The sequence below is a fragment of the Phacochoerus africanus genome, chromosome 2 (genome assembly GCF_016906955.1).
Source record: "Phacochoerus africanus isolate WHEZ1 chromosome 2, ROS_Pafr_v1, whole genome shotgun sequence".
Taxonomy (NCBI): Eukaryota; Metazoa; Chordata; class Mammalia; order Artiodactyla; family Suidae; genus Phacochoerus; species Phacochoerus africanus.
In genome coordinates this window covers 248,984,028-248,997,352 of record NC_062545.1, presented here as the reverse complement: position 1 = coordinate 248,997,352, position 13,325 = coordinate 248,984,028, and the positions used below count along the sequence as shown (strand labels likewise).

The window sequence follows — 13,325 nt, the reverse complement described above, 5'->3', positions numbered from 1 at the left end:
CCATTTGTATGTCTTTGGAAAAATGTCTATTCATGTCTTCTGCCCATTTATTAACTGAATTATTATATTCTGTGCTATTGAGTTATATGAGTTCTTCATATATTTTGGATATTAACCCCTTATCAAATACATGATTGGCAAATATTTTCTCCCATTCAGGAGGTTTTTTCATTTTGTTAATGGTTTCCTTTGCTGTGCTGGTCTTTTACTTTGATGTAGTCCCATTAGTTTATTTTTCCTTTTGTCACCTTTGCTGTTGATGTAGGATTCAAAAAAATCATTGCAAAGACTGATGTCAAAGAGCCTACCACTTTTATTTTATTTTAGCTTTATGGTTTTAAAACATACATTTAAGTTTTTAATCTATTTTGAGTTAATTTTGTAAATGTGCCTGTCTACCATTTTGCCAGTTTTTTCAACACCATTTAATGAGGAGACTATCCCTTTGCTATTATATGTTCTTGGCTCTTTTGTCATAAATTAACTGACCATTCATGTGTGGGTTTATTTCTGACTTTCAACTCTGTTCCACTGATTGGTGTCTGTTTTTATGTTAATGCCATGCTGTTTTGATTACTACAGGTTTGCAACATAGTTTGAAATCAGGGAGCATGATGGCTCCAGCTTTATTCTTCTTTCTCAGGACTGCTTTGGCTATTTGGGGTATTTTGGGGTTCTATACAAATTTCAGAATTGTTCTATTTCTGTGAGAAATGCTATTGGAATTCTGATAGGGATTACAGTGAATCTATAAATTACTTGAGTAGTATAAACATTTTTAACAATATCATTTCTTCCAATCCACAAGCATTAAAAGAACTTTCCATTTATCTGCATCTTCTTCAGATTTCTTTCATTAATGTCTTACAGTTTTCAGCATCCAGGTCTTTCATCTCCTTGGTCTGGGCATTTTATTCTTTTGATGCAACATACTTTTCTTTTAATTTTTTTTTAAGTTACATTGATTTACAATAGTCTGTCAATTTCTGCTGTACAGCAAAATGACCCATACATATTATATACATTCTTTTTTTCACATCATCCTCCATCATGTTCCACTGCAAGTGATTAGATATAATTTCCTGTGCTATACAACAGGATCTCATTGCTTATCCACAACAGACTGTTTTCTTAATTTCTTTTTCTAATAGCTTGTTATTCATGTACGGAAATGCAACAGATTTTTGCATACTGACTTTTTACCCTTAAACTTTACTGGATTTGTTTACTAGCTCCAAAAATTTCTTGGTCGAGTCTTTATGGTTTTCTATTAAATGATACCATGTCATCTGCAAATAGCAAGTTTTACTTCATCCTTTCCAACTTGGATGCCTGCCCTCCCTTCTTCCCTCCCTTCTTTCCTTCTTTTTTTTACATTCACTTTGTTCAGATTTTTTTGGGGGGGATAAGTAGATGGTGATATATGATTGCCGTTTTCTTTTTCTTTTTTTTTTTTTCAGGGCCACATCTGCGACATATGGAATTTCCTGGGCTAAGGGTAAAATCAGAGCTGCCCAGCCACAGCAATGCCAGATCTGACTGCGTCTGTGACCTACTCCATAGCTCATGGCAATGCCAAATCCCTAACACACTGAGTGGGGCCAGGGATCAAACCTACATCTTCATGGATACCAGTTGGGTTTGTAACCAGCTGAGCCACAATGGGAACTCCTGCGGATGTTGAATTTGGTCAAATGCTTTTTCTGCATCTATTGAGATAATTTTATAGCTTTTATCTCTCAATTTGTTGATATGATGTATCACATAGATTTTTTTTTTACAGATAATGAACCATCCTTGTATCCCTGGTATCAGTACCATTTGATCACTGTGTATAATCCTTTTAATGTACTGTTGAATCTGGTATGCCAAAATTTTGTTGAAGGTTTTTGCAACTATGTTATGAGGGATATAATGCCCTGTAATTTTTGCTTGTGGCACTCTTGTCTGGTTTTGCTATCAGGATAATGTTGGCCTTTTAAAATGAGTTTGAAGACATTCCCTGATCTTCTATTTTTGGAAGAATGTGAGAAAGATTAGTATTAATTATTCTTTTAATGATTGGTAGAATTCACCAGCAAAACTCTCTGGTCCTAGACTTTCATTTGTTGGGACAATTCTGATTAGTGATACAATCTCAAGTAACTGGACTGTTCAGATTTTCTATTTCTTTGTGATTCAGTCTTAGTAGACTGTATGTTACTAGAAATTTATCTGTATCTTTTAAGTTGTCCAGTTTGTTGGCATTTAAGTGTTCACAGTGGTCTCTTAAGAATAAAAGGTACAATGTAACTTCATGGATATAAATTAAAAACACATGCACACACAAGACTGTGAGCATACTAATGCCAGTAAATTGTATACTTTTTAATTTTTTTGTGTGTGTGTCTTTTAGGGCCACACCCACAGCATATGGAAGTTCCCAGGCTAGGGTTGAATCAGAGCTACAGCCACTGGCCTATGCCACAGCTACAGCAATGCCAGATCCAAGCCATGTCCACGACCTACACCACAGCTCACGGCAATGCCAGCTCCTTTAACCCACTGAGCAAGGCCAGGGATCAAACCTGCATCCTCATGGATACTAGTTGGGCTCGTTACCACTAAGCCACAATGGGAACTCCTAAACTGTATACTTTTAAATAGATACTTTTGTTATAAATTTTATCTAAATAGAAATAAAAAGAACTTTTTAAATGCACGCACATAAACTACAGGCCAACCATGACTAAATAGTGTATATCAGATTCAATATCTCAACAAAATCAATATAAAAGACACAAACACATGAAACAATTATTAAAAGATACTAGATAACAACCAATATGGGCATAACCTAGTGGGATTAAAATCCCTAAAAAAAGGAAGATGAATAAAGTAAACTCCACATTTAGGCTGGCTTTTTCTTTTAACGATATGTGTCAATTCATAGCATAGGGGAATGAAATGCAGAAGTCGCAAATGGGCTAAAGAGGCAGAGGCTGGAACATGAGAAGGGCAAAGCACTTAAGACTTGAGGGCAATAATATCTTAAAGAGGAGGGAACCACATGTAAGTAAGCCCAAAAATCCATGCATAATCTCTGTCTTGGAGGAATTTACCAATACTAAACTGTGCCAACATAAAAATAGATTTCAAAAACCTAGCAAAAAACAATAGCTGAGATGCCAAAGGGCTGAGCAGACACTTCAGCAGGTGGCAGTTCAAGGCCAGGCAAGGTGGAGTTGCCAAGGGGTACACACCTCAAAGCTTAAATTGACACCCCAAAGGGTCACATTTCAGATGGGCAAATCTGAAACAGATTAGCACTAATAAAGCCTAAAATCTACAAGATTAAAATAATCTGCTTGTGCATTAAACCTGGCTGCCAAAATAATGGTGAATGTAGTCCCTGCCCTCAAGCGTCTTACAGACTAGTCAAGAGATAGGCAAGTAATAAAGTAATTACAAAATAGTAAAGAGTAAGTGCAGGAATAGAGGTCTGTCCAGAAATCTTTAGGTAAGGGATATAGATTTGGAAGTCATTACCATACAAGAAAAAGATAAAGGCATGAATACAAATATGATCACCTAGAAAGCATATAGAGTGAGAAGAAACCAAATATGTTAACCTTTGAGTTTATGCCATTAGTGGTTAAGATTTAAGAAAAATTTCCTTACATTAAATTATTCCTTAGAATAAATGGTTACATGAGATATACTAGCGTAAGTATTCCAGTCATAGCTTGACTTCATGGATTGCCAATAAAAAAGAATTCAGATTAAACAGTGGTCTACTGTCAGGAAAACAGCAATGTCTTTTTACAAAATCCAAAAAAGAATGTCAAAATTTAAAGTATTTCCTGAGAACATGAACTATACTAAGTATTTTTCAAAGGTTATAATAGACCTTCCACTCCCAGCAGACTCATCACTCAGCTGAGAAGTACTGTTGACATCACAAGTTACTGGTGAGATAGACTTAGGAGGTTCATGGATGGATTTCTGGGTATTCAGCCTCTTATCAGGGCATGACTCAGCAATGTGACACATACATAATGGTGACAAATGTAATGACCCCTTATTCTTTTACAAGTAAAATATAAAACTGTCTCCTTATTTAGCAAACTATTAAAAGAAAAAGAATATTACCTAAATTAAATAGCATCTGACTTCATAGTCACCTGCTTATTAAAAAGGGGAGGAGGAGTTCCTGCTGTGGCACAATGGGATTAACAGCATTTCTGGAGTGCTGGGACACAGGTTCGATCCTCAGTCTGGCACAGTGGGTTAAGGATCTGGCATTGCCAAGTGGCATATGATCCCTGGCCCAAACACTCCTTATGTCCCAGGGCAGCCAAAAAAGAGAGAGAGAAGGAAATCTAAAAAAGTAAAAGCCCTAAAAAATAATCTGACATTTAAACATATCCTAAAATATAAATTAATTCTGGTAAAGAAACTGTTTAAAGTACTTCCACATTCTTTATATCTCATATTACCTCATTTCAAAATATGCCCAGAAAAATGTGACCTAATATACAAGTTCCTCAAAGGCACAAATATACTTTTATATCCTCTATAGGGCCTAGCATTTAAAGTACAGTAAAAAGAAAAAAAAAAAAAAACAGAACTCCTACTTCATATGAATAATTCAGACTATTATACGCAGATAAGAAAAATTTACATGATTAGTTTTTCTTCACCCAGAAAATACTTCTTTCTGTCACCACCTGCTCAAATCTAAACAATCCTTTGTAGTAAGTGTCTACTCCATGAAGTTCTCCTAAACACCCTCCAATGAAAGTCATCTTGCCCTACAACAAACTCCTGATGGTTTTCTGGTCACTCTATGTTTTCTTCATTGGTGATGTCATTCACTCAGACATTACTAATTATAAACCTCAATGACTGTCATATAAATAAAGTCTTAAGATTTTGGAGTTCCTGCTGTAGCACAGTGGGATTGACAGCAGCTCTGCAGTGCCAGGACTCAGGATGGATCCCCAGCCCAGCACAGTGGGTTAAAGGGCCCAGCACTGCCACAGCTGCAGAGCAGGTGGCAACAGCAGTTTGGATCTGATCCCTCGCCTGGGAACTCCATATGCTGCAGGGAAGCTGAAAAAAGAAAAAAGAAAAAAATCTTAATACTTTCATTTTTATAAATCTCCTTTTCAATAAGCTGGTTAAATAAATTGTTCATCTGGTAGTATAGTGTTTGATAAGTACATACAGAAAAATTAAATACAGGGGAAACTTAGGAAAAAACATTTTGGTCATTTACCAATCAATCAACTAATACACATTAAAAATCCACTACATGCACCAGACACAATGCTAGGGAGACAGTGACAAATGAAACAAACTTAGTCCTTATCCTCATAAAGTTTAAAAGTATAGTATCTCATGTTTCTTTTGAGATAATAACATCTTGAGAATAGAGTTGTGTCTTATTCAAAGTTTATGTGTCTATTTGTACACATTTGTTTACATGTCCATTTGTCCCCAAATGGGCCTATTATCTCTGCCCCTCATTCACGTATTCAACAATATACCATACTATCTGAATACACCTCTCAAAAGCATTCTACATTAACTAGTCCTTTTTCAGTCTATCCTTCTTAATACCATCTCCTGATTTTCAGCAACTTCTTTCCAGTTTCCCATTCTCGATCTTCCCTCTCCAAGTATTAGAAAATCTCATGAGTCCTCACTCCTACCTTACCCTATGCTTTTGTCCTGATGACTCCTTAAGTCATCTTACAAACTGAATACAATTTTATTATGAAGTTAAACAAACTGCCATTAAAGTTCATATCAGTATGCAAAAAACTGAGAAAATGTTGAAAAGAAAACAAACATACCAGAATAACCAGAAAACACTGAAAAAGTGCCTGATTTTCTTTGGGGTTTTTTGTTGTTGTTGTTGTTGTTTTATTTTTTTTTGTCTTTCGTCATTTTAGAGCTGTACCACGGCATATGGAGGTTCCCAGGCTAGGGGTCAAATCAGAGCTGTAGCCGCCAGTCTATACCATGGCCACAGCCACAACAACGCAGGATCCAAGCGGCATCTGCGACCTACACCACAGCTCACAACAAGGCCGGATCCTTAACCCACTGGGCAAGGCCAGGGATTGAATCTGCATCCTCATGGATACTAAGTTAGGTTCATAAGCCACTGAGCCATGACGGAAACTGCTGCCTGCTTCTCTTTGTGAATGGGATATATAGACAGACTTTAATTTTTTCCAGTCTGATAAGTGAGAAATTGAATCTGTTACTTTAATTAATATATTCCCAAATGAACAAGTCACATTTTTCCATATGTTTAAGGGGCATCTTCATATCTTTTCTGTGTGAACTGTCTGTTGATAAATATTTTTTAAATTTTCTATTACATGTTTGGTCCTTTATCCCTTATTTTTTAAGAAGTTGTTCCATATTAGGAATACAAGCCCTCTGTAATATATGTTACAACTATTTTATCACAGTTTAACAGCTGCTTTTTGACTCTGTCTTGGTAGTTTTTACCATGCCAACTTTAAAAAAAAAAGTGTTATAAGTCAAACTTATCAATATTTTCTTTATCGTAAAAGAACAAGTAAGCCCAAAATAAATACAAGGAAGGACACAATACAGACTTGAAATTAAGGAAATATAAAACAGAAAACAATGAAAGCAAAGGCTAGGTAATTCAAACAAATTGATGAAAATAATAAACCTCTAGTTAGACCAATTTGAAAAAAAGAGAAGATACAAATGAGCAATACCAAGAATAAAAATGGAGACATTACTACAAATTGTACAGACATTAAAGGACAACAAAGAACTACTGTTAAAAATTTCATGTCAGCAAAATCAAAAGCTTAAGTGAAATGGCAAATTCCTTGAAAAGTACAATTTGCCAATGAATACAAATAAAATGGAAAATCTGAATTGTCCTGTATCAAATATTTAAAATAACACCAAATCTACATAAAATCTTTCAGAAAGAATAGAACTGAACATGTCTCCACTTATTTAATGAGTCCAGTCTTATGATGATACAAAAACCAGACAAAGAAATGACAAAGAAAATATCTTTGATGAACACAGTGGAAAAATGTATGTGGAAAATATTAGCAAACTGAATCCAAGTAATACACAAAAAGGATATAGCTTGATTAGTGGAGTTTATCACAAAAATGAAAGGTTGATATAGCATTTTTAAAAAATCATTAAGTGTAATCCACTATATTAACAGACTATAGGAGAAAAACCAGAGAATTATTTTAACCAACACAGAACAAAGTGGGAGTTTGTCATGGTACAGCAGAAATGAATTCGACTAGGAACCATGAGGTTGCGGGTTCAATCCCTGGCCTCACTCAGTGGGTTAAGGATCCGGCGTTGCCATGAGCTGTGGTGTAGGTCGCAGATGTGGCTCGGATCTGGCACTGCTGTGGCTGTGGCGTAGGCCAGCAGCTATAGCTCCAATTAGACTCCTAGCCTGGGAACCTCCATATGCCACAGGTGCGGCCCTAAAAAGCAAAACAACAACAACAAAAAAAAAACAAAGCATTTAATGAAATTCCAAACTCATTCACAATAAAAATTCTCAGCTGACTGGGAATAGAAGGGAATTTTCTCAACCCGATAAAGAGCATCTGCAAGACACAGTTAACATCACACCTAATGATAAAAGGCTGAATGTTTTCTCACTAAGGTCAGGAACAAGACAAAGAAGTCCACTCTCACCATTTCTATTTACCATTATACTGTAAACTCTAGTCAGGAAAATACACCAAGAAAAAAAAAGAAAGAAATAGCATCTAGATTAAAAAGGAAAAAAGGGAAAACTGTCTTTATTACAGATAACAAGATTGTGTAAGTAGACAACACTAAGAAATATACACAAAAAATACCAGAATCAACTAAATTTAGCAAGGTCACAGGATACAAGAAGAATATACAAGAATCAATTATAAAACTACATACAAAAAATGTGAAATTAAAACTTGATACTTCTAAAATTACAATTTATAGGAGCTCCCTGGTGGATCAGTAGGTTGAAGACCTGGCATTGCCACTGCTGTGGCTTGGTTGCTGCTGTACAATCCCTGGCCCAGGAACTTCCGCATGCCATGGGTACAACCAAAATAAATAAATAAATAAAACAAAATAACAATTTACAAAGGTATCCCCAAAAATAAACTACTTCAAGATAAATTTAAACTTAACAAAATATATGTAAAACAATGAAAACCATAAAACATTACTGAAAGAAATTTAAGAACACCTCATTAATGTAGAGATTTATCATATTAATGGATTGTTAGGTGCAGTATTTTTAAGACATTTTTATCTGAAACAGATATCTTGATACAAGACGATCTCAATCATAATCCCAAAAGCCTTTTTTTTGGGGGGGGGGGGGTAGAAAGTGAAACCCTAATGATACTTATACAAATATGTAAAAAACCTAGAAGAGCTGAAGAAATCTTAAGAAAGAACACAGCTGAAGTATTTACATTACTTGATTTCAAATCATCCTGTAAGTTATATTTATTAAGCCAGTTTGATATTACTAAAGACAGACCTATAAATCACTGAAAAGAAATAGATCCATACATGTATGGACAAATGATTTTCAACAAAGATGTCAAGATAATTCAATGAGATAAAGGATACAGTCTTTTCAACAAACAGTGCTAGAACAACTCTATATTCATATGGGAAAAATAAGCCTGACCCTTAACTCAGGCCAATTATAAAACTTAACTTGAAAGAGACCATAGACCTAAATGTAAAAATAAAACCAAAAAACTGTTAAGAAGAAAATACAGGTGAAATTCTTCACTATCTTGGAGTATGAAAGAATTTCTTAGGACACAAAAAGCAGGGTCATAAAAAGAAAATTTGAAAAACTGAACTTCATAAAAATTAAAAACTTTAGTTCTTCTCACAACAAATGTTAAGAGAATAAAAAGTCACAAAATGGGAGAAAAATATCTCCAATACATATATTTCACAAAGGATTGTATACTGAACACATAAGAGAACTGTTACAACTCAATAATAAGACAAACAATCAAATTTCTTTTAACAGGCAAAATATCTGACACTGCCCAAAAGATGATAGGCATGACATCAATATCATGGCAAAGTGAGATGTTGCCTTTGTCTCTCCCCTTCGATTTATAACCAGTAAAATATCCATAACGGAACAAAGGTGCCTCTGCCCAGTGCACCAGAATGCCAGAGAATTCCACACATCTGTACATCCAAAGGCGGACGGGCTAGAACACATAGAAGAGGTAGAACCAGGGGAACAGTGCTGCAATCCTGGTCCGCTAACTGTGGCAGCTGAGCCCACAGCTCCAGAGACCCTGGTAGTAGCAAGAAGCAGCACACATGACTCCAGCCTACCAGCTGCAGCACCCACATCCATAGGTAATTGGGCTTCAGGGACAGCAGGTCCTGGGACTCTGTCCTTCCAGTCATGAAGAAACCCACAATTCCAGCCCCCTCACTCTTCCACCCACAGCCACCAAGCCCATGAACCTGACAACACCAGACTAGCAGAAGCACCCACACAAACCTGGCTCCCATCCACCATCCCTCTCCCCTCACAGTGATGGAGACTGCCACTTAGGATACCTCAGACACTGGAGAAGAATCCACCATCCCAGGGCCCCAGGCAGCAACACTAAGAGCAATGGCAGCAACAAGGCGCCCACAACAGGCACAAGAAGTGCTAACAAGGGCATAGGGCAACACCTCTGAAGGAGGCAGTTGAGGGTGGAAGTATAACCAGAGGCAGCTTTTTTGCTAAAAAGCCAAAAAACTTGTGCTATAGCACCACCTACTGGAAAACAAAAGTAAGGCCTCTAATTTCTAAATTGCCGAATCATTAGAATCAAGTAGAAAGGTGTTCTGGGCTTCACATGCCCAGGCAGATAGACAACTCATCAAGCACCATAAAGAACCACAGCAACCCTGTACCACAAAAAGAAAATGGCAATTCTCCAGAAACCAAACTTAAAGTCACGGAATATTGCAATCTAACTGATAGAGAATTCAAAATAGCTGTCAGGAAGAAACTCAACGAGCTGTAAGAAAACTCAGGAAGGCTGTTCAATAAGCTCAGGAATAAATTTAATGAACAGAAGGAATATTTTACTGAAGACATTAAAACTCTAAAAAACAACCAAACAAAACTGGGCAGCTGAAGATCACAACAACTGAGATGAAGAAGGCATTAGAACGCACTGGAAATAGAGCAGACCACATGGAAGAGAGAATTAGTGAGCTTGAGGATAGAAATCTAGAAATGATACAAGTAGAAGGAAAAGAAACTCAAGATATTTAAAAAATGGGGAAATGATATGAAAGCTACCTGACTCTTCAGGAAGGGCAACGTTAGGGTAATTGGTAACTTAGCAGACAGAGAGAGGGAGAAAGGAGCAAAGAGCTTAAAGAAACAATAGCTGAGAATTCCCCAAACCTGGGGAAGGAACTGGATATACAAATCCATGAAGAAAACACCTAACTACCTCAAAGCAAAAAGACCTATGAAAATGTAAGCTGGTCTTCTTTGCAAAAATTGTCAAATTTATTCTAAAATTGATATGGAAATTCAAGAGACCTAGAAAGGTCAAAACAATCCTGAGAAAGAACAAACCTGGAAGACTCACACTTCTCAATTTCAAAACTTAATACAAAGCTAAAATAATTAGAACAGCATGGTACTAGCATGAGGATAGGCATGATGAATGGAATAAAAGTGAGAGTCCAGAAATAAACTCTTACATTCACAGTCAACTAATTTTCTACAAGGGTGCCAAGACAATTCAATGAGGGAAAGAAAAGATTTTTTAATAAGTGGTGCTTGAACAAGTAGTTATCCAGATGTACAGAATAAGGTTACACTCTTCATCATACCATACACAAAAATTAACTCCAAACAGATCATACAGATAAATACAAGAGTTAAACTATAGATCTCTTAGAAGAAACCACAGAGGTAAATCTTTTTTACCTTAGATTTGGCAATGGGTTTCTTACATATGACACCAAAAGCATACACAACAAAAGAGAAAACAGGTAAACTGGACTTAAAAATTTTTAAATTTTGTTTCCCAGGATACTATTACAACAGTGAAAAGAAAACCCACAGAATAGAAGAAAACATTTGCAAATCAGAAATCTAATAAGGGTCCAGTATCCAGGATATATAAATAAAACTTATAACTCAACATTAAAAAGACAAACGACATGATTAAAAATGGGCAAATGATTTGAACAGACCTTTTTCCAAGGAACATATACAAATGGCCAACAAATACATGAAAGGATGCTCAGCATTGTTAGTCATCAAGGAAAAATAAATCAAAATCACAATTGAGTTGCCTCTTCACACCCACTAGAATGGCTCTATAAAAAAATATAAGCATTGGTAAAGACATGTGAAATTAGAACTCTCATACACATTGCTAGTGGAAATGTAAAAATGACAAAGCTGCTTTGGAAAATAGTCTGTTAGCTCCTTAAAAGGTTAAATATAGAATTACTATAAGATCTAATAATTCCATTCCTGTATGACATACCCAAGAGAAATATAATACATATCCACACAAAAACCTGTACATGAATATTCAGAGCATATTATTCATATTAGTCAAAAAGTAAAACAACCCAAATGTCCATCAAAATAAAATGTGGTATGTCCATACAATGGAATATTATTTGGCAATAAAAAGGAATAACATACTGATAAATACTAAGACACTGATGAACCTCAAAAATATGCTAAGTGAAAGGAACCAGTCACAGGCCATGTGTGATTCCACTTATATGAAGTGTTAGAATAAGCAAATTTATACACAGAAAATAGATTAGTGGTTGCCTACAGCTGAGGGGATTGAGGGAAAACGTGAAGTGACTGCCAATGAGTATGAGGTTTATTTTGGGGTAATGACTGTGGTAATAACTGTATGACTGTGAATATACTAAAAGCCACTGAATTGTACCCTTTAAATGTATGGTATGTAAAACATATCTCAGTAAAGCTATTATAAAAAAATACAGATCAAAATTTGATGACTAGAAGAAAAGGGCATATATGAAGAGATCTTGCCTCAGATATTTGAAGTACAACATGTAAGGTAAAACAGCTACAGATTACCTCCATTGCAGAGACTACTGGGATAAAAATAAATGATCCCTACAGTGATTTGGTTCTAAGATATATGTTTATATAATATACATTGTTTTCCTTTTAACCATCCAATATGTAAAATTTTAGCCAAAAATATCTAAGCTGAGATAGAGCTATCGATAAAAATTTCTTTAGGCTTAAATAATAATATTATTTTAAAACCAATTGTCTACTTGTGAATAGTAAACAGTATCTAATAATTGTAAGAAGAATTATCAGAATTAGCCTTATAATTCAGCTGCAAATAAAATTTATAAGATGGGTCAGACACAGTCATAGAATGGCATGCATTATCTCCAATTCTATCAACAATTGGTATAATGAAGATGAGGAAATCAGAATTCAGAGACATTAAGTTACTTGCCTATTTGGGGATTAGAGAACAAAGCCAGGATTTGAATTTAAGACTTTCGAACTGTCTTTCGAACTGATGATTTTATACCATACCATTTCCCATCTTCAAGAAAGAATAAAGGCATCCAACCAGGCAGTAGTATTTAAAGAGAATGACCACAAATACATCCTAATATAAAATTTCAAAATTTTAAAGCTTAAAGGAACTTTAGAGAACATACACTCCAAGAACTGTATTTTACATATGACACAACACTATATCTTTACAGTCTCTGATCGGCCTTGGCAAGTTCCACTACTCTCTAGCTTCCAATGTACTATGAGGTTGTCTGCAAATTTTTCCTGATAGCCTCAGCATAAATCAAATGAGAAATTATGTTTCAGTAAGTCATGGATGTGCTGAATAAGCTCCCCCAAATTGATATTTTTAGGCTATTATTAAAAAATAAATGTTTCTGTTGCTTGCCTCTTACACAGAATCCTGGTTACATAGAATGTATAATACTGATTTATGCTACCTTAAACTCTTACCTTTGTGGCCACAAGAAACATGGTATAGAGAAACATAAGATTATGCCTTGATATTGCCAGATGCTTGGTTTGCTGGAATGTGAAGATAACAGACCCCAACAGGGTTACCTTGGCAGGGCTGGGAAAAAAAAAAAAAAAAACACATTTGAAGTTGATAAGTAATAAACATGATTTATATCTATATTTCTCAAAGAGTACTCTCAAGATATTAATTTAATGAGTTACTAATAGATATAACACAAAAATGAGTTCTGTAAAGTTCTGG

General features: G+C 35.4%; 1 protein-coding gene across 1 annotated transcript in view; it reads right to left on the bottom strand.

Annotated features, from left to right (window-relative positions):
* TMEM38B (transmembrane protein 38B) overlaps positions 1 to 13,325 on the bottom strand; it is a 49,987-nt gene that overhangs the window by 1,781 nt on the left and 34,881 nt on the right. Inside the window, exon 5 of the mRNA XM_047768095.1 lies at positions 13,061 to 13,178. Coding sequence (XP_047624051.1) covers positions 13,061 to 13,178 — 118 coding nt within the window. The remainder of the gene's footprint in view (positions 1 to 13,060; positions 13,179 to 13,325) is intronic.